The sequence below is a fragment of the Xenopus laevis genome, chromosome 7L (genome assembly GCF_017654675.1).
Source record: "Xenopus laevis strain J_2021 chromosome 7L, Xenopus_laevis_v10.1, whole genome shotgun sequence".
Taxonomy (NCBI): Eukaryota; Metazoa; Chordata; class Amphibia; order Anura; family Pipidae; genus Xenopus; species Xenopus laevis.
The window spans coordinates 24,180,430-24,202,519 of record NC_054383.1 but is presented as its reverse complement, the minus strand read 5'-3'; the positions used below and the strand labels follow the sequence as shown (position 1 = coordinate 24,202,519).

Sequence of the window (22,090 nt, the reverse complement as noted above, 5' to 3'; positions counted from 1 at the left end):
ATTTCAAGTTAACATGATTTTGTAGACTTTTGTAGACGGAAAAATCCGTTATCTGGAATACCCCAGGTCCCGAGCATTCTGGAGAACAGGTCCCATACCTGTATAACACAAGACCCCCCACACATACAGATTGCAATATAAATTCAATACAGAAATGAAAAGTACAGATGACTGTCACTGTCGTTCCCCAATTGGCCATATTGCTTAAAATAATATTTTGCTCCACTTGTGCATTTGATTTCACAGCACAATTGCCCATGGTGAAAGGCGATTACTACATTTAAATGGAGAAACCGTGGGAGGCAGAAGCTGTTTGCAAACACGTATGCAGTCAAATAATCTGATGTTCATCTCTAGTTTTAGAAGAGTTTTCCAAAACAAAGATGTTAATGCAAGCCAAACACCAGGCAAATGCTCTGATAAAATAACTCTATATCACAATTCTATGTCTCGATGTATTCTGTTACATTTATTATACATCACTTTCAAAGTTAGTCTTTGACATTTGTAAACGAGAAACCGTACCCTACTAGACTGGGCAATCATTTAGCACTGGTCTTCTAAAGAGCTCAGTAACATTAAGCGCATTTCCTTCCTCAGCAAGTTATTTTTGTAATGACCCTTAATAAATGGATCCTTATAGCCGAAATAAAGTCCTTTTACAGAGATCATGCACTGAAGCATAGTGTGAAGCTAAATGATTTACACTCACTAGATGGTTGCTCTGCATCATCTTGACAGTCTGGCTGCTAATGCACTTTATTCAGCAGCCGCAGCGCCTTATATTGGCTGTTATTTATTATAATGAAAGGGACACCGGTGTCATACTATACCTGGCACAGACTCTGCCAGTGACCAACGGCTTTAGGAACACGATTACAGACACTGCGTTAAAATAGAAGCTCTGGTAATAGCAACTTTACTTTTAAAATAGCAGCTGTGTTGATAACATTAACACTGAAATATGCGGAGGGGGATCTGTGATCTCTATTGTATGGTGTTATGTTCTTCACCTATTAAGGTCAGACACAATATTAATGTTAGAAGGACACCTCTTCGGCTTAGTAAAGGAATGGCTGGCATCCCACAGATCTAAGATGTAAGGAAATGCCTTCAATTTTAGACAGGGAGTGGAATCCTGCAACTGGCTAAGGACCCGACATAACAGGTGCTGGGCGGTAGATTGTTGGTGCAGTGGATTTACCTCTTGTATACTGTGGTTTCTTGCATGTAAGCAGGCAATGAATTGGGCTTTTAGTAAACACATAGGGTTGCCACCTGCCCGATATTTCACCAACCAGGCCGACATTACAAGTTTACTGCCAGTATACTTGCCTCTAAATTTGTAATGACTGGCTGTTCTGCCTCAACCCAGCCTGCATTCCCCCCTCTCCATCTGGCCCATCACCTGCCTCCACCCAATCCTGGTCCTCTTTAGCCACAGACGCCCGCCCCACCCAACATTATAGCCCTGCCTACTTTATGTCACAATCCGCCCCTTTCAGTCCAGCAAACCCCCCCCCCCGTTCCTCTATCATTGGCCAGTCGGGACTAATGAAAAGGTACCTCCCCTTTGCATCTCCCTTTTTATTTATAAAACTGAAGAGCTGGACAGGATCTATTTAAAGCAGGGATCCCCAACCTTTTTTACCCATGAGCCACATTCAAATGTAAAAAGAGTTGGGGAGCCAAATAAGGACTGTGATTGGCTATTGGTAGCCCCCAATGGACTCACAGCCTACAGGAGGCTCCGTTTGGCAGTACACCTGGTTTTTATGCAATTAAAACTTGCTTCCAAGCAAAAAGAAACACCTGCTTTGAGGCCACCGATGGCAACATCCAAGGGGTCAGTGTTCCATTCTCACAGAATTCCCTCTAAGCACCCAAAGCTTAAACACTAGGTTTTTAAAAGTGCAGGAGCATGAATGCAATAGTTATTTTAATGTATGTGCATGTAAATAAAGTTGACTATTTAAAGGGTAGCTTCCCAGCACCTTTGTTGCACCCTAGGCAGATGCCTTTTCTGCCTACCCCTAGTTCTAGCCATGACCTTTGACTATATGAAGCCGTTGGAACATGTGCAGTTAGGTCTAGTCAGAAATCGGCTTCAACTCTACCTGTTCCCTCAGGCTTAGGGTCTGTGGTGAGACAGGAAGAGAATGTGAACGGGCAGGAGATGCCCGGGAACTCTGCTGCTCAGCATTTTAGGGTCAGATTTTTTTTTAAGGGGAACCTTTTTGACTAATGCACAGTGCGGGGAAGGAGAGGGGAAGGGGCGATGGCAGGCAGTTACGGGGGGCTTTTGTTACTGGGGGGGTTTAGTTCTTTTAAGCAACTGGACTTGCTGAGTAATCCGTGTCCCTTTAATAGTAAATATTAAACTTCTGATTAGGTCAGACTGTTCTACAACTTTATTAATAAAGTCCAGCTCTCTATAACAGGTGCCCATTAAACCATAATCTCTGGCTAAAATACTTAATCTCTACACATACGAGGATAATTTGCTACATTCTTTCCGTACTTGAGAATTCTTTGAAGGATAACGGATATACAGTCACGTGACTGAGTTACTTTAATATATGGTCACATGTAAAGCGTTCACAGACTGAAGTGCCACTTTCAAATGTAATTTAACCACTAAAGGAGGATAATATTTTTCATGGCTTGTCAGTTTTTAACTCTATTAATTGGAATTGCTGAACACGTTCTTTATCAGTACGCCCATCACAGCAGTTCCCTCTCATGAATAAATACCAATATGAATGGGGAAGAAAATAAGGATACCTCTGCAGCATTTACTATGCCAATATATTGTATTAAACAATGGGAAAGAGAAGTCACTGTAAACCCAAATTACAAATAGGATGTATCTCTGTAATTTTACTTTGTGTACAATCAATGCCAGATTGGCACAGGGTACAGGTATGGGATCTGTTATCCAGAATACTCAGGACCTGGGGGTTTTCGGATAATGGATCTTTCTGTAATTTTTGATCTTTATACTTAAGTCTACTAGAAAATTATGTAAACATTAAATAAACCAAATAGGCTGGTTTTGCTTCCAATGAAGATTAATTATATCTTAGTTGGAACTAAGTACGAGGTACTGGACCCAGACTATTTATGACTTCTGTTAAAATATGATATTTTACATGCCCAAAAATAAACCATTTTCAGGGACAAAATGTCAAATCCAAGAAGTGTATCTACCTGGAAATTAGGGAAAGCTGGGGAACGCAATATAATTAAGTCAACAAACTGGACCAGTTTCACCCAAATTCCACTATGATTCATTTCATGCTGCCCAGGACTGGGGGGCCTGGGGCCCACCTGTGTTGCTGTTTTAGGGGGCCCCCTCGGCCTCTCTGGTCCCCCCACCCCTGATGCACACCCATGAGAGGCAGGGTCCATCGTTTTTTCCCCCGGTCCAGTCCAACCCTGGGTGCCGCTACTCTGCCGCTACTCTACTCACATCAATATCCGAAAATCCCATAAATTAGATAGTCATACTTCATATAAATAACAATGGCTCACATACATTCCATAAAATCCTTAGAAATCCCTAAGACTTTAATCATCCAGTAAATAATGTAAATGCTAAATACAGTTCAAGAAGGAAGGCAGTTTAATGTCTACAATAAATGACTACGTATGAACTCATTCTAATATCTTTATGCAGACTGACAACGCCACACTCAAATAAAAAAAAAAAACCACACCCTCCACTTTTGACCCAAGACTGATAAGAGCAAACGTCTCAATGCTGCAGATCAGAATTGCAGGATACAGCTCATATTACCCAGTACACCGAGCATAATAATGATACCGAAAGTCTGGAACTGACAGCAGATAAGAACCTGCTCACTCACAGCTCAGACATTTTCATCTGTATCGAGTGATTAGAAGAGCTATGCATCCCTGGGATCCTTGTAATGCTCCTATCATTTCTGCATGTGGCCCATTTCATACATTTATGAAAATATATAAATTATATTTAAGCTAACAGCACCAGGAACAAATCCTATAACAGCAAGGTCTGGAAGCCCTATTAAACTATTTATACCATTTGAATTTCGCGCCCTTGCACGCTGATGTCATCACGCCAGTGCGCCTGCGCCTTTAAATATCTCAGTAGTGCACCGCGCGCACCCTAGAGAACAGGCGCCTGTGGCCTAATAGACACAGCACGGAGCGGCGGGGTCCCTGCCGGGGGGCGGCAGGTGTCCCACCACCCTCACCAGGTGAGATCGCTACACTCAGAACTGATCACGACATCTTCAAATTGTAAAAAGGACATCTGCAGTTGACTTCTACATGACCTCGACAGGTTTGAGATTTTGGATTCGGACTTTTAGCAGCTTCGGGATATAATAAATCTCAAAATGTGAGGTTTTTTTTTTCCCACAAAAAATTCGAGTTGTTCCCCCCCAAAAAATGAGGGTTCGTAAATGTTGAAAGTGATGCTATTTGCACCCACAATTTGCAAAACTTGCTTGTGATTTAACAACGTGTGTAGCGCACACAAATTCATGACCAGACCCAATTAAGGTGATATTTTGAAAAAAAAAAACATTGGTCATGGGGTTTTAAAAATGGCAGCTTATTTATGTTTTATCACTTGCCTTACGCTACACACATAAGATGATGGTTTTCCAATAACCTCATGTTATTATTATGACATTTCAATTCGGTTTGGCCGAATCTTTCATGAAGGATTCGCAATTCGGTTGAATCCCAAAATAGTGTTCTTTTTTCCAAATTTGACGAAGAACTATTTATTATTTTATTTTGAGGGATGCACCGAATCCTTTGCGAAAGATTTGGTCGAATTCAGAACCGAATCCGCATATGCAAATTAGGGGTGGGAAGGGGAAAATGTTTTTTACTTCCTTGTTTTGTGACAAAATGTCATACAATTTCCCTCCCCGCCCCTAATTGGGCATATGTAAATTATGATTCGGATTTGGTTCGCACGGGCCTGAAAAAGGCTGAATCCTGGCCGAACCGAATCCTGGATTCGTTGCATCCCTATTAATTTTGGACCATGCTTCTCACATGTCTCCAAACTGCATTGTACCAATTACCCCTTTACATTTCTATCAGACAGTAAACTATATCTAGTGGTACTAGAGCAAGCGAAGTTAAGCTGCCAGCAGTACTGTACTTACTTTGCCTTATATACATAACCGATAGTGATTTACTCAGCCTCATAGCTTGAGCTAATGTATCTGACCTCAAACATATCAAAATGGTTTACACATACTTTCTAGGTTACCTATGAAAAATAGCACATGATCAGGGACCAATTATGATGGCTATACAAAGATGTCTACTAATGTAGCCTAACATAAAGGAGAACTAAACCCTAATAATGAATTTGGTTTAAAGTGCCACTGAACTTATTGCACCAGCCTAAAGTTTCAGCTTCTCGAAAAGCAGCAATGATCCAGGACTTCAAACTTGTCACAGGGGGTCACCATCTTGGAAAGTGTCTGCGACACTCACATGCTCAGTGGGCTCTGAGCAGCTGTTGAGCAGCTAAGCTTAGGGGTTGTCTCAAATTATCAGAAACAGAAAATGAGGTTTGTCTGTAATTTAAGCTGATGCTACAGGGCTGATTATTAAATGCTGATGCTAGTTGCACTGGTTTCTGTGCTGACATGTAGTAATTATCTGTATTAATTACTAATCAGCCTTATATGTGACATTTATATTCTATATGTGCTATGTATTTTGATGTGGCCTCTAAGCTGAGTAAGTCACAGCAGCACAGAGCAGTGAATCAGCAGAAAAAAAAGATGGGGAGCTACTTCAGAGGCACATTATCTTTAGTGCTAAAGTGGTTCCCTTGGGCTGGTACATAAACCCAATTATAATATACAACATTTGTGCCCTACTTCTTTGGTTAAGCTTTAGTTCTCCTATAAGCCAAACTGACTAGAATACACAGTTTAGGCCTTCAGATGCAACATGATGAACACCGAGTCCAAAGACCTCTAGAATGTTTTCTCCACTATGAACTACTGAGTCATAGGCAGCTTGTTAAATGAGAAACAGTCCATCCGACAGTTGGCACTGGCACCTTTCCTTGACTGTCAGCTGTCAAACAGAAAATCCACCTGTTTATCGTGCTGCAGGGCCTATTTTCACTGCTGAATTCTGGTCAGCGGGATTGCGCCAGTAACAAGAACCGATGGACTAAACTTACACTAAAATTGCTGCGCTGATATGTAATTTTACTTTATTTGTTCATTGAGACTTCCATTTATCCCATATAGTACCTGGTTATCAGCCGTTTATTCACCTCTTTGCACCTACACACACACGCAATATGCACACAAGCAGATCGATGGGTACAGAAAATGTGTTTGCTATCTTCTAGTTATCTTCCATGAATTGCTTTCCTAAACGTTAATGTTAACAGGAGTCAATACTGCCATTTTCCATATATGCTGACTGTAAGAAAAACAACATGGTCTCTATAGAACTGTATTAATCGGAATGAGAAGCCTTTGTCACTGCTGCATAATATTGCATAACATATAATCTTCTCACCTTATAGCTGGAGAAAAGAGGGCAAAAGATGAAACAGTTGCAAGCCTCTGAAAAATGCATCAAGGTCATTAGGCCTCTGCTCTGCTTTACTGCCTCTGTCTTGTGTAAGGCACTGGGAGCCTAACATTCTAGGTAGAAGGCAACAAGGACATTACACCGACATGTAACAAAATAAATGGAAGTAGGACATTAAACCTGACAAACTATAACATGCAACAATGAATTTCAGAAAAGAAACACTCATTTTACCAAAAAGCTTTGTCCACATACCATATTATAACCCACTAAACTTACACATACACAACAAGGACATAAAACCGTGCTAGGTAATTGCTAATGCCCAAATGGAAAACAGAGACTCTCCTAACAGCAGAAAATGACATAGCTTGTAGTAATGTATGGAAGACTCAACCCACCCTAACCCTAACCTGTGGCCGGCTTCACTACATCTTTTATAGACCCACCGAAGACTTCACAAAAGGGGCAGGCGCGTGCCTATAAAACCGGAAGCCGACAGTCTAAAATCACAACCCGCGGGTATGGGCCTGGCTCGCACATTAGTATCTGGATTAGCACGTATTTTAAACATGCGTACAACATCTGAGCTCAGGCGTTTTGAACTCATTAATCTCTGCAGGCAAAGAAACACTGGGTTTAAAGGAGAATGAAAGGTTAAAATTAAGTAAGCTTTATCAGAAAGGTCTATATAAATACACCAGTAAACCCTCAAAGTAATGCTGCTTTGAGTCCTCTGTCAAAAGAAACACAGCATTTCTTTCCTTCTATTGTGTATACATGGACTTCTGTATCAGACTTCCTGCCTTCAGCTTAAACCTCCAGGGCTTGAGCATGCTCAGTTTGCTCCTCTCTCTCCCTCTCCTTATCCCTCCTCCCTGCTCCTCACCCTGGGCAGGAAGGGATGTCACACAAGCTAATATGGCAGCTTCTATACTAAACAAACAGAGATTTACATGACCAGGGGCAGCTGGGAAATTGACAAAATGTATAGCCCCATGTCAGATTTCAAAATTGAATATAAAAAAATCTGTTTGCTCTTTTGAGAAATGGATTTCAGTGCAGAATTCTGCTGGCGTAGCACTATTAACTGATGCGTTTTGAAAAAAACATGTTTTCCGATGACAGGATCCCTTTAAGTCATGTTCACATTAAATTAACCCAATAGGCTAGTTTTGAATCCAAGTAAGATTAGTTATATCTTATTTGGGATCAAGTACAAGCTACTGTTTTAATAACATAGAGAAAAATGAAATATTTTCTAAAATTTTAATTATTTGATTAAAAGGTCGTCCAGGGGAGATGGCCTTCCTGTAATTTGGAATAATGGTTTTCCGGATAACCGATCCTACTGCCTTAACTACTTTATTGAGGGGTTCACATGCTTTCTAAATGACTCAGTATTACATACCATATGGCTGAAGCTTTATATATGTAAAGCTCCCTCTCTAATTTCACTTGGATGGATTTATTTTTCAGTTTATAAATTTGCTCATTTTGGAGCAATAGTAACATTGTATTAAAACACTGTATGTGGTTCATCTTTCAGTCTTTCCTGTCTTATTTGTAGCAACTTTGCAATTGGTCTTATTTATTTTCAATAGTTTTTCATTATTTGCCTTCCTCTTCAGCAGCCAAAAAACTATTGTTCTGTAAGGCTACAATGTATTACTTTTGTTCATGTATCCTCCTATTCCGCTCCTCTCCTATTCCAGCCTCTCATTCAAACCAATGCCTGGTTGCTAGGGTTAGAAGGAGGGTTAGAAGGACCCTAGCAACTAAATAACTGCAGAAATTCCAAACTGGAGAGCTGCTGAACAAAAAGATTAATAACCAAAAAATAAATAAATGGAGGCCAATTACAAATCATTTCTACATCATACTGCATAATTTAAAGGTGAACTACCCCTTTAAGACATCATATCAAATTGCTTCATGGCCATCATGGCACCTGCTGACAGCTTTCCCACGCTGCAAACATGGGGTCCAACATTACTGTGGGAAAATGTGGAAGAAGGCATATTCCTCCAATTAAGTCTGATTGTTCAATATAAAGTGTTTTCCATGGGGTGACCCACATTCTTCTGGATTAAAAGGTTTTTTCAGGCTCTTTGTTGCCCATGTGAGAGGCAACAAAGTGGTATGTGAGCTATTGCAAGACTAGCATTGACATATTGGCATATTTTTATGGATTTAAAATGCCTTTATTCAACTACATGTACTAGGAGTTTATTCAACTTCTTGGGCAGGTCACATAGAAAGGTTTCTGAAAGCCTCGGCTAGATATCAAGCTCAGCCTAGTTCCTTTATCAGCTGGATACAGTGCCTACGCTTGCCTGAAATCTTGCGGTGTGGAAATAGTGGAAATACCCTGAAGTTAAATAAAGGCATTTTTTATCCTTAAATAAATGCCGGTTCATGCTATTCTATACTGATTATCCAGTGGCTACTTTTGAACAAGCGCTAAAGAATTACTGTACAGTGAAACCTCGATTTTAACTCCCCTAATTTTAAGTTTTTCCGCATTTTACATTTTTTATTTGTGGTCCCACCAATTTATAATGCATTTCAATAGGTGCATTTCCCTGATTTTAAGTAATGTTTTCCCAGATTTTACATCAACATTTTGTCATGCTGTACCCAAAACCGCTTTTTTTCCCCCTATGAATGTTATTATTTGTGAAATAAAGAGGATTAAAATACTAACCAGATGTATCTTTTGCCATGGTTCTGCATGTAAATGGTCAATTCCAATTAGTCTGCCCCTTATACAGTCCTGTACCAATCACGTATTGCTTTAGGTTGTGTATGTGACTGACAGAGAGTCTTGCACTTGCCCCCCATAGTGTAATATTAATGCTGCAATGCTTAACCCTTGTTATTAACACAGTAAATATTGTATCTCAAAGTAAAATGGTCTCCTGTGCTTATATCCTTTCAGTACTTGAAGAAAAAGTTACTTTAACACATTTCCCTGATTTTCCCGGATTTTACATAGTTCTTTCCTGGAAAAATGGGGGTTCTACTGTATATACACAAGAGATTATTTTGAGTACAAACCCCCTTTGCTTGACGCTGAAAGAATTCTAGGCATATGTATTTTTCACAAAGCAGCAGGAGCAAAGTAGGTTAATGGCACATCCTGAAATGGAACAGTGCAGTTTTTTGGTTTCGCAGTATGAAAATAACGTAATGCACATGCACAGAAGCGACATTATTCACGTGTGTATTACATCACCTCCGTCTGCCACAGATTAACCTGGTAACCCCTCAACCTACAGCAGTGGAGGCTTTTTTTTTTTTTTAAACATTTTTATCCACCATATAGGCACCCAAGGGCCACCCCCTAAAACTGCCGCCCTAGGCCCTTGAAAGCCTATACGGTAAATTTGGCCCTGGAACAGTACTGAAAAAATATTGGTAAATGAGATTTATTTTGAAGTCGAGAAGCGAAGCTGAGGTTGAGGGGATACATACATATATATATATATATATATATATATATATATATATATCATCAATAAGGAGATGTCAAATGTAAATGCACTCTATATTTTTGGAATTATTCCATGACTAAGCCTATCCCCTACCTCTATTTAATGCTATGCTGTCCTAACTTCTGCCAATTATCAGCAACATAATTACCTTTTCCCTCAAAATATCACTTGTCAATTCATAACACAAACATTGATCTCACTTTTACAGTGTCATACTTCTACCCACCGCATATGAAAATCAAGCCCTGACCAGCTCTGTACACCACAAAAACTGTCCGAAAAAGACCTGACAAACCTTTGCTCCATGCTCTTCACTTGTCTCGCTGCAAATTCTGCACATTATTAATCAGCCCTGAGCAAACATGCTACAAAGTCCCGCTTGCCTGTCTTAGTTCTTAAGCAAATCAATGTACGATCGGACTTTCCCATCTCCCGAACTGCCACTAACCATTCGGATCAAAGTCTTACAATTCCGACCAAATAAAGTAGTTAAAGAACAGATCAGCCGATGTTCTGCCCCTGACAGCAATCGTACGATAGACAAAGTTAGTGACAGTCTCCCACTGAAAATCGTACGATCGGCAATACACGCAGAGATATTATCGGCAGCCGACCGAAATTTTCTAACCTGTCCGATCGACCAAAACGACCGATCCCCGCCAGACAAAAATGTCGGGACTCTCCACAAACATTTCGAAAATCGTACGATGAGATCTTTGCGTCTATGGCCAGCTTTAGTCTTCCATCCAAATATCTTATCAGTACGACTTGTTGTGCTTCCCCTTATATTATTAAGCCATATCTTCTTCTCTCTTTATACCACGGCAACAGACAACTAAGTACATTCCTGCCATCTAGCATATTTACTGGCCTACAGCAGCGCCCGCAACATTTTCCACTTATTTCTTTATTCACCAATTTATCACAAGCTGTATTAATAAATGTAAGGTGCTCCTGGACAGAATAAGGGAAATGAAGACCCATTGGAAGGCTAGCAACTGGGTATCCCTATCATATGGTAAATCTAAATGATTGTGTTATTATTGCAACTTACTTGCACTTGTATTCCTGCAGTTACCCATTGTACCCCAGAAGTTGGATAAATTACAACTATTTTTATTTCCCAAGCATGTATATCCGTGCCATAGAGTAGACTATAATTGATGGTTTGGTGCATTGTTGCTATTATGAGCATGCCCCAGGCAAAGATTTTCAACACAATAAGGATAATGAACACCATTAGATGCAAAATGTAACAGTGACAGAGCTGACCGTATAACAGAAATAAGGTTACAGTTTTTTTTTGAGTAGGTAATTGGGCCTAACCTCGAATTGCTTCTCCCTGTGCCACTGCCAAAGCCCTCAGTATTGCACTTCTTCTCTCTGTGCTCCAATGCTACTTATGATTCATATAGATCTGCTCCTATCACTGTTGCTCCCTGTATAGCACTGTGCTTCTATCTTTACCACTCCAGGTGACTTCCCTCTGTATAACACTGCCCCATTCCTTGTGACATTGCTGAACCTTGCTGCCCTCTGAATACCACCGGCGCTCTCCCTGTGCCACTGCTAAGAACTAGTGCCCTCTCCATAGCACTGATCTCTCCTTCTGCCACTTCCAATCTTAGCTGCCCTTTGTATAGCACTATTCCTCTCCAGGCCACAGCCAATCCTAGCTGCCCAGGGTATAGCACTACAGCCTTCCCTGTGCCACTGCCAATCCTAGTTGCCCCTGTATTTATGGTTGCCACCTTATCTGGAAAAAAATACAGACCATACTATATATTTATCTTTTTTAACAATGAATAAAATTGGGATCAACCATCGTTTTTACAAAATACTGGCCAGGTTGCAACACTACCTGTATAGCACGGTTCCTCTCCTGTGCCACTAGCAATCCTGGCAGCCCTCTGTATAGCACTGTTCTTCTCCCTGTGCCACCAACAATCTTAGTTGCCCTATGTATAGCACTGTTCTTCTCCCTGTGCCACTAGCAATCCTGGCTGCCCTATGTATAGCACTGTTCCTCTCCCTGTGCCACTAGCAATCCTGGCTGCCCTATGTATAGCACTGTTCCTCTCCCTGTGCCACTAGCAGAGCCGGACTGGGAGTAAAAAGCAGCCCGGGCAAAAAAAATCAAAGCAGCCCACATGTAAACACACAATTCTCTTGGTGTCCACCTCGTAGGTCTGTTCACCCTCCATGTATGAAGATAAAAATGATCCTCAAAATAACAGTAACGCTAGAGAAAAGTCGCCATTGTTCGATGCCCGAACGAAACTTTGCATTTTAGTGAATTAGAATATTTGTAGTGTATTTGCCCCTGGCAAAGTGGCGCGATGGGTGCAAAGCTGACGCTGGCGAAAATTCGCCCGTTAGTAAATTTGCCCCATAGTCTGAAAAATTTGGGCTTTTTGGGAAGGAAGGCTGGAAAAAAACTACAATTTGTATTTTTTTATGTTTGTCCCTGATATAATTCAGAAAAATCTGGACTTTGATAAATAAGGCCCATAGTGTTCTAATGTTTACATTATATAAGGTCACTTATGTCTGTCATAGGTGGAGGAGTTCCCAATTATTTTAATGGAAAGTGAGCACATGCAAACAAAAGCTTTTACCACAATGGTCAGAATGATTCATGTGACATGCCCAAGTGTTTCCTAAACATATGTCCATACAGCATTACTCCAGTTGTTGGGGAACTACTTTACATGATTCTAATCTAAAGCAATATATAACTATAGCGGAAACTCTGCAATGTACAGAAGTTACTTATGTAGATCTGAATGGTAATTCATTTGGTGAAACACCCAGGAAAATGCACAGCAGAAGATTAAGAAAATCGCAAAGAGTTGCAGTCAATAGAAGGAATGCAAATAGCGTTAGATCTGCCTATTTGCCCGATGGCCCAAACAAGAGGAATTGAAAGTAGGAAGATCTGTCAATGCCTCCTGTACATGTTGAGAAGAAGAGGTGCCAGTAGATTAGGTTGTACTTTCTTGAAAAACTGACTGAGATCTGGTGGGAATTCAGAAAAGTCTGTACAAGCTGCTTTATGAATCACCCACAGATGCAGCGATATGTGGGTGCTCAAGCCAAATTTGATCAAATGGCTAAAATATATCCTTGCATGTATGGAAATCTTTAGAAAACACTGCACCCCTTTTAGGCACAGACAGCACAGCTCATCTTGTCTTAAAACCATGTTCTTATATATACTTTAGTTATATTAAATCAATATAACAGCTTCCAATAATAAGCTAGATTTAATGACACACACATCCCCCCCCCTCTCTCTCACACCCTCTACCTCTCCCCGGAGCTTCTTATTCCAAAGAACGAGGACACAAACTCTCGTTTGCTGATTAGCTTCTCAACCCGTCTGCTGGAAAAATGCGGGGGCGTGGTGTCACGGCCAGTCATAGGAGGAGGGAGGAACGAAGGGGCTGCTTAGTACGTCTGTGTAGGGAGAAGCACAGGGACAGCGTGGAGTCTCTACCAGCCCGCGATAATCACTACAGTTCTTCACAAACAAGAAGCAGCCCATTTTAACTGTAAATGCAGCGGCCCTTCGTGCAATTGCCCGTTCCCACAGATTCCCAGTCCGGGCCTGGCCACTAGCAATCCTATTTGCCCTCTGTATAGCACTGTTCTTCTCCCTGTGCCACAAGCAATCTTAATTTCCCTATGTATAGCACTGTTTCTCTCCCTGTGCCACTAGCAATCCTAGCTGCCCATTGTATAGTATTGTTCCTTTCCCTGTGCCACTAGCAATCCTGGCTGCCCTCTGTCGCATTACATCTCCCTGTAACACTGACAATCCGTACAGTCCTGTATAGCACTACAGCCTTTCCTGTGCCACTGTCAGTCCCAACTGCCCTCTGGAGAGAACTGTTCCTCTGCCTGTGGCAATCTGTGGGTTCTGGCAAATGCCAGAGGGGCTGCTATAAGGTGCCATATAAAGTCAGTATTTAGTGGGCTGGTGAGGGCTATTTGGGCCTCTATGTGGGCTGATTGGGCCTCTGTGTAGCTGAAATGCCAGGGCCTATTTTAATTCTCAGTCCGGACCTGATTACAGCAGTGCCAGTGCCACACAGAATTCCCTCATTACAGCCGGGCCCAGACAGACAGCGCTCCCATCACCGACACAAGGTGCAGCGCTAATCTCTTTCTACCAAACATGAACCCTTCACCCAACTGCACTTGATGACACACGACATGTTACATGAGTACAGCGCTGGTGTATTGGGATCCCTCCCTCACTGTCACACAGCCCGGGTAGCCCTGTTCTGCAAGCCTCTGCTGCTGTAGCAATAAAAGCATTTGTTACTAACAAAGAGACGGTGCAAGTAACTCCCCCTCCCCTCTGAATTAACCCCTGTTATCCCGAGTGCACGGAGCCCCCCTTACCTTCCGCTTCTGACAGGAGACAACAAACTGCACTAGCTGGCTCACTACGTATATGCACTGCTCAGGGACAGACAACAACTGCAAACCTCTGACACAAACGAACACCACAGCTCCCGTCTGTAAAAACGTCACTGGCCTGCCTTACTGAGTGACACAATCTCCTCCTACAAAGTAAACATGTGGCCCACGCCCCAATTCCACCACTTCTATTATTATTGGATTAAATTCTGCAATACTTCCCGCTCCAGCCAATTGGAGCACGCAGAGGGTGGGTATTTGTCGGTAACACCGATTGGGCTGTTTATAATAAACATGAGCCAGCCCCCTCTGATTTGTGGATGGTTGACGCTTGCTAGGGGTGGGACGGAGGCGGCAGATGACCCTGTAATGATAAAAATATAGGTGGAGTTGGGGGAGGGATTACACCTCACTAAGGAGGAGGACGCTAAAATGCCTGCTTACTGAGGATTGGGAGGGTGTAAACCAGTGATCCTCAACCAGTGGCTTGTGAGCAACATGTTGCTCACCAACTTGTATTTTGCTCCCATTGGCCTCAAAACAAATGCTTATTGTTGTTGCATAAAAACAGAGTGTACTGCCAAGCAGAGCCTTCTATAGGCTGCCAGTCCACATAGGGGCTACCACTGGCCAATCACAGCCCTTATTTGGCATCCCAAGAATTTTTTATTCTAGCGTTGCTCCGCAACTGCTTTTACAAGTGAATATGGGTCACGAGTAAAAGGTTGGGGACCCCTATAGATTTATTTCAAGTGATCTTGTAAATTACAATGGATATTTATGTGAAAAAAAAAGAAATAAAGAGGTTTTGTTTGAACTTGATGTGCTTATTATTCGGGCTTGTTTACGTACACTTTACATCAGGAGTGTCCAACCTTGAAACGCTCGGTTGCGCTCAATATCACGTAACGACCCTTAACCTCCCTCTTACTTGCTGGCATCCATCACTTCTCAGCACGCAGTGGTGTCCATATATATATATATAGAGAGAGAGAGAGAGAGAGAGAGAGAGAGAGAGAGAGAGAGAGAGAGAGAGAGTGTGAGTCCAAAGAGGTGCACACCTTCCTTGTAAATAACTGCCCAGGTGCTGGTAAACGAATAGTATTATATTGTAACAAAAAAACCGCACTCACAGGACTTCAAAAGTAAGCCGCAAAGGCTGTGATTTATTGATCCGACGTTTCGGCTACAACTCTAGCCGTCCTCAGGAAGAACTTATATATATATATATATATATATATATATGTGTGTTCATTGGCAGCACTACCCTCCATCAAGTCACCCAGTAGCTGCCCCTGTGCACAGAAGGATCAAGGATCGGCATGCACCATATAGTAGAGGGGAGCCCTTTATCCCTTCTCCCTTTTCCTCTCCCTGGGCAGGAGGGATGTCAAACAAGCTAATATTGCAGCTTCTATAGTAAACAAACAGAGAGATTTCTTCATTACAGCTATGGAAACTGACAATATGTCTAGCCCCATGTCAGATTTCAAAATTGAATATAAAAAAAGTTTGCCTTTTGGAGAAATGGATTTCAGGGAATTCTGCTGAGGCACTATTAACTGATGCATTTTGAAAAAAACATGTTTTCCGATGACAGAATCCCTTTAACAACTAAAATCAGTTGACATTAAATTAGCCCAATAGGCTAGTTCTGCCTCCAGTATGATTAGTTAATCTTATTAAAAGTACAAGCTCTTTTAATAAATAGAGAAAAATGAAATATTAACTAAAATGTTTTAATTATTTGATTAAAAGGTCGTCTAGGAGAGTTTCCTGTAATTTGGAATAATCTTTTTAGGATAAAGATCCTATGCCTTAACTACTTTATTGAGGGGTTCACATGTTTCTAAAGATCAGTTTACATACCATTGGAAGTTATATTTAATCCCTCTCTAATTTCACTTTATGGATTTATTTTTCAGTTTATAAATTTGCTCGTTTTGGAGCTATAGTAACATTGTATTAAAACACTGTATGTGGTTCACCTTTCAGTCTTTCCTGTCTTATTTGTAGCAACTTTACAATTGGTCTTCATTATTTATTTTCAATAGTTTTTCATTATTTGCCTTCCTCTTCAGCCTCTGACCAGCTCTCAAGCAGCCAAAAAACTATTGTTCTGTAAGGCTACAATGTATTACTTTTGTTCATGTATCCTCCTATTCCGCTCCTCTCCTATTCCAGCCTCTCATTCAAACCAATGCCTGGTTGCTAGGGTTAGAAGGACCCTAACAACTAAATAACTGCGGAAATTCCAAACTGGAGAGCTGTTGAACAAAAAGGTTAATAACCAAAAAAACACAAAAAATAAATAAACAAATCACTTCTACATCATACTACATAATTTAAAGGTGAACTACCCCTTTAAGACATCACATCAAATTGCTTCATGGCTATCATGGCACCTGCTGACAGCTTTCCCACGCTGCAAACATGGGGTCCAACATTACTGTGGGAAAATGTGAAATGAAGGCATATTCCTCCAATTAAGTCTGATTGTTCAATATAAAGTGTTTTCCATGGGGTGACCCACATTCTGGATTAAAAGGTTCTTTCTGGCTCTACATGTACTAGGAGTTTATTCAACTTCTTGGGGCAGGTCACATAGAAAGGTTTCTGAAAGCCTCGGCTAGATATCAAGCTCAGCCTAGTTCCTTTATCAGCTGGATACAGTGCCTACGCTTGCCTGAAATCTTGCGGTGTGGAAATAGTGAAATAGTGGAAATACCCTGAAGTTAAATAAAGGCATTTTTTCTCTTTAAATAAATGCCGGTTCATCCTATTCTATACTGATTATCCAGTGGCTACTTTTGAACAAGCGCTAAAGAATTACTGTACAGTGAAACCTCGATTTAACTCCCCTGATTTTACGTTTTTCCGCATTTTACATTTTTTATTTGTGGTCCCACCAATTTATAATGCATTTCAATAGGTGCATTTCCCTGATTTTAAGTAATGTTTTCCCAGATTTTACATCAACATTTTGTCATGCTGTACCCAAAAACTGATTTTTGCCTCTATGAATGTTATTATTTGTGAAATAAAGAGGATTAAAATACTAACCAGATGTATATTTTGCCATGGTTCTGCATGTAAATGGTCAATTCCAATTAGTCTGCCCCTTATACAGTCCTGTATCACTTATTGCTTTAGGTTGTATATTTGACTGACAGAGAGGCTTTGCACATGCCCCCATAGTGTAATATTAATGCTGCAATGCTTAACCCTTGTTATTAATACAGTAAATATTGTATCTCAAAGTAAAATGGACTCCTGTGCTTATATCCTTTCAGTACTTGAAGAAAAAGTTACTTTAACACATTTCCCTGATTTTTCCGGATTTTACATAATTTTTTTCTGGAAAAATGGGGTTCTACTGTATATACACAAGAGATTATTTTGAATACAAACCCCCTTTGCTTGAAGCTGAAAGAATTCTAGGCATATGTATTTTTTACAAAGCAGCAGGAGCAAAGTAGGTTAATGGCACATCCTGAAATGGAACAATGCAGTTTTTTGGTTTCGCAGTATGAAAATAACGTAATGCACATGCACAGAAGCGACATTATTCACGTGTGTATTACATCACCTCCGTCTGCCACAGATTAACCTGTAACCCCTCAACCTACAGCAGTGGAGGCTTTTTTAAACATTTTATCTACCATATAGGCACGCAAGGGCCACCCCCTAAAACTGCCGCCCTAGGCCCTTGAAAGCCTATACGGTATAATGAGATTTATTTTGAAGTAGAGAAGCGAAGCTGAGGTTGAGGGGATACACCTAATTACTATATATCTATATATATATATATACACACACACATATATATATATATATTTATATATAAACATCAATAAAGAGATGTCAAATGTAAATGTACTCTATATTTTTTGGAATTATCCATGACTAAGCCTATCCCCTACCTCTATTTAATGCTATGCTGTCCTAACTTCTGCCAATTATCAGCAACATAATTATCCTTTTCCCTCAAAATTTCACTTGTCAATTCATAACACAAACATTGATCTCACTTTTACAGTTTTATACTCTTACCCCACCGCATATGAAAATCAAGCCCTGCCCAGCTCTTTACACCACAAAAAACTGCCAGATCTCGCCCACTGCTTTGCTGTCACTGAAAAAGACCTGACAAACCTTTGCTCCATGCTCTTCACTTGTCTCGCTGCAAATTCTGCACATTATTAATCAGCCCTGAGCAAACATGCTACAAAGTCCCGCTTGCCTGTCTTAGATCTTAAGCAAATCAATGTACGATCGGACTTTCCCATCTCCCGACCTGCCACTAACCATTCAGATCAAAGTCTTACCATTCCGACCAAATAATAGTAGTTAAAGAACAGATCAGCCGATGTTCTGCCCCTGACGGCAATCGCTGACGATAGACAAAGCTAGTGACAGTCTCCCACTGAAAATCGTAACGATCGGCAATACACGCAGAGATATTATCGGCAGCCGACCGAAATTTTCTAACCTGTCCGATCGACCAAAACGACGATCCCCCGCCGGACGAAAAATGTCGGGACTCTCCACAAACGTTTCGAAAATCGTACGATGAGATCTTTGCGTCTATGGCCAGCTTTAGTCTTCCATCCAAATATCTTAGTCAGTATGACTTGTTGTGCTCCCCTTATATTATTTAAGCCATATCTTCTTCTCTCTTTATACCCAGGCAAACAGACAACTAAGTACATTCCTGCATCTAGCATATTTACTGGCCATACAGCAGCGCCCGCAACATTTCCACTTATTTCTTTATTCACCAATTTATCACAAGCTGTATTAATAAATGTAAGGTGCTCCTGGACAGAATAAGGGAAATAAAGACCCATTGGAAGGCTAGCAACTGGGTATCCCTATCATATGGTAAATCTAAATGATTGTGTTATTATTGCAACTTACTTGCACTTGTATTCTGCAGTTACCCCATTGTACCCCAGAAGTTGGATAAATTACAACTATTTTTATTGCCCAAGCATGTATATCAGTGCCATAGAGTAGACTATAATTGATGGTTTGGTGCATTGTTGCTATTATGAGCATGCCCCAGGCAAAGATTTTCAACACAATAAGGATAATGAACACCATTAGATGCAAAATGTAACAGTGACAGAGCTGACCGTATAACAGAAATAAGGTTACAGTTTTTTTTGAGTAGGTAATTGGGCCTAACCTCAAATTGCTTCTCCCTGTGCCACTGCCAAAGCCCTCAGTATTGCACTTCTTCTCTCTGTGCTCCAATGCTACTTATGATTCATATAGATCTGCTCCTATCACTGTTGCTCCCTGTATAGCACTGTGCTTCTATCTTTACCACTCCAGGTGACTTCCCTCTGTACAACACTGCCCCATTCCTTGTGACATTGCTGAACCTTGCTGCCCTCTGAATACCACCGGCACTCCTCCCTGTGCCACTGCTAAGACCTAGTGCCCTCTCCATAGCACTGATCTCTCCTTCTGCCACTTCCAATCTTAGCTGCCTTTGTATAGCACTATTCCTCTCCAGGCCACAAGGCCAATCCTAGCTGCCCAGTGTATAAGCACTACAGGCCTTCCCTGTGCCACTGCCAATCTTAGTTGCCCCTGTATATCTGGTTGCCACCTTATCTGGAAAAAATACAGGCCATACTATATATTTATCTTTTTTAACAATTAATAAAATTGGGATCAACAATCATTTTTACAAATACTGGTTAGGTTGCAACACTACCTGTATAGCACGGTTCCTCTCCTTGTGGCCACCAACAATCTTAGTTGCCCTCTGTATAGCACTGTTCCTCTCCCTGTGCCACTAGCAATCCTGGCTTCCCTATGTATAGGCACTGTTCTTCTCCCTGTGCCACCAACAATCTTAGTTGCCCTATTGTATAGCACTGTTCCTCTCCCTGTGCCACCAACAATCTTAGTTGCCCTATGTATAGCACTGTTCCTCTCCCTGTGCCACCAACAATCTTAGTTGCCCTATGTATAGCACTGTTCCTCTCCCTGTGCCACTAGCAATCCTAGCTGCCCATTGTATAGTATTGTTCCTTTCCCTGTGCCACTAGCAATCCTGGCTTGCCCTCTGTCGCATTACATCTCCCTGTAACACTGACAATCCGTACAGTCCTGTATAGCACTACAAGCCTTTCCTGTGCCACTGTCAGTCCCAACTGCCCTCTGGAGAGAACTGTTCCTCTGCCTGTGGCAATCTGTGGGTTCTGGCAAATGCCAGAGGGGCTGCTATAAGGTGTCATAGAAAGTCAGTATTTAGTGGGCTGGTGGAGGCTGTTTGGGCCTCTATGTGGGCTGATTGGGCCTCTGTGTAGCTGAAATGCCAGGGCCTATTATAATTCTCAGTCCGGACCTGATTACAGCAGTGCCAGTGCCACACAGAATTCCCTCATTACAGCCGGGCCCAGACAGACAGCGCTCCCATCACCGACACAAGGTGCAGCGCTAATCTCTTTCTACCAAACCTGAACCCTTCACACAACTGCACTTGATGACACATGACATGTTACATGAGTACAGCGCTGGTGTATTGGGATAATCCCTCCCTCACTGTCACACAGCCCGGTTAGCCCTGTACTGCAAGAAAAGCATTTAAAAGCATTTGTTACTAACAAAGAGACGGTGCAAGTAACTCCCCCTCCCCTCTGAATTAACCCCTGTTATCCCGAGTGCACGGAGCCCCCTTACTCACCTTCCGCTTCTGACCAGGAGACAACAAACTGCACTAGCTGACTCACTACGTATATGCACTGCTCAGGGACAGACAACAACTGCAAACCTCTGACACAAACGAACACCACAGCTCCCGTCTGTAAAAACGTCACTGGCCTGTCTTACTGAGTGACACAATCTCCTCCTACAAAGTAAACATGTGGCCCACGCCCCAATTCCACCACGTCTGTTACTATTGGATCAAATTCTGAAATACGTCCTGCCCCAGCCAATTGGAGCACGCAGAGGGTGGGTATATGTCGGTAACACCGATTGGGCTGTTCATAATAAACATGAGCCAGCCCCCTCTGATTTGTGGTTGGTTGATGCTCGCTAGGGGTGGGACGGATGGGGCATATGACCCTGTAATGATAAAAAATAGGTGGAGTTGGGGGAGGGATTACACCTAACTAAAGATTAGGACGCTAAAAAACACAGTGGCTTGTGAGCAACATGTTGCTCACCAAGTAGTTGTATTTTGCTCCCATTGGCCTCAAAACAAATGCTTATTGTTGTTGCATAAAAACCAAGAGTACTGCCAAGCAGAGCCTTCTATAGGCTGCCAGTACACATAGGGGCTACCACTGGCCAATCACAGTCGTTATTTGGTATCCAAGAATTTTTTATTCTAGTGTTGCTCCACAACTCCTTTACAAGTGAATGTGGGTCACGAGTAAAAGGTTGGGGACCCCTATAGATTTATTTCATGTGATCTTGTAAATTACAATGGATATTTATGTGAAAAAAAAGAAATAAAGAGGGTTTGTGCGAACTTGATGTGCTTATTATTCGGGCTTGTTTACGTACAGTTTACATCAGGAGTGTCCAACCTTGAAACGCTCGGTTGCGCTCAATATCACGTAACGACCCTT

The 22,090-nt window shown here is 41.5% G+C and overlaps 1 protein-coding gene across 6 annotated transcripts in view; it reads right to left on the bottom strand.

Annotated features, from left to right (window-relative positions):
• The window catches only part of nt5c2.L (5'-nucleotidase, cytosolic II), a 96,519-nt gene that overhangs the window by 50,233 nt on the left and 24,196 nt on the right, over positions 1 to 22,090 (bottom strand). For 2 of the 6 annotated variants that reach the window (XM_041568488.1, XM_041568492.1), the window contains exon 1: positions 713 to 732. The exons of 1 other annotated variant lie outside the window; for it this stretch is intronic. In XM_041568488.1, coding sequence (XP_041424422.1) covers positions 713 to 730 — 18 coding nt within the window. In that variant the 5' untranslated portion in view covers positions 731 to 732. Of the gene's footprint in view, positions 1 to 712; positions 733 to 13,377; positions 13,527 to 14,477; positions 14,596 to 15,347; positions 15,371 to 22,090 lie in introns of those variants that run through there. 3 more of the 6 variants (XM_041568490.1, XM_041568491.1, XM_018241675.2) reach the window with 3 other exon arrangements.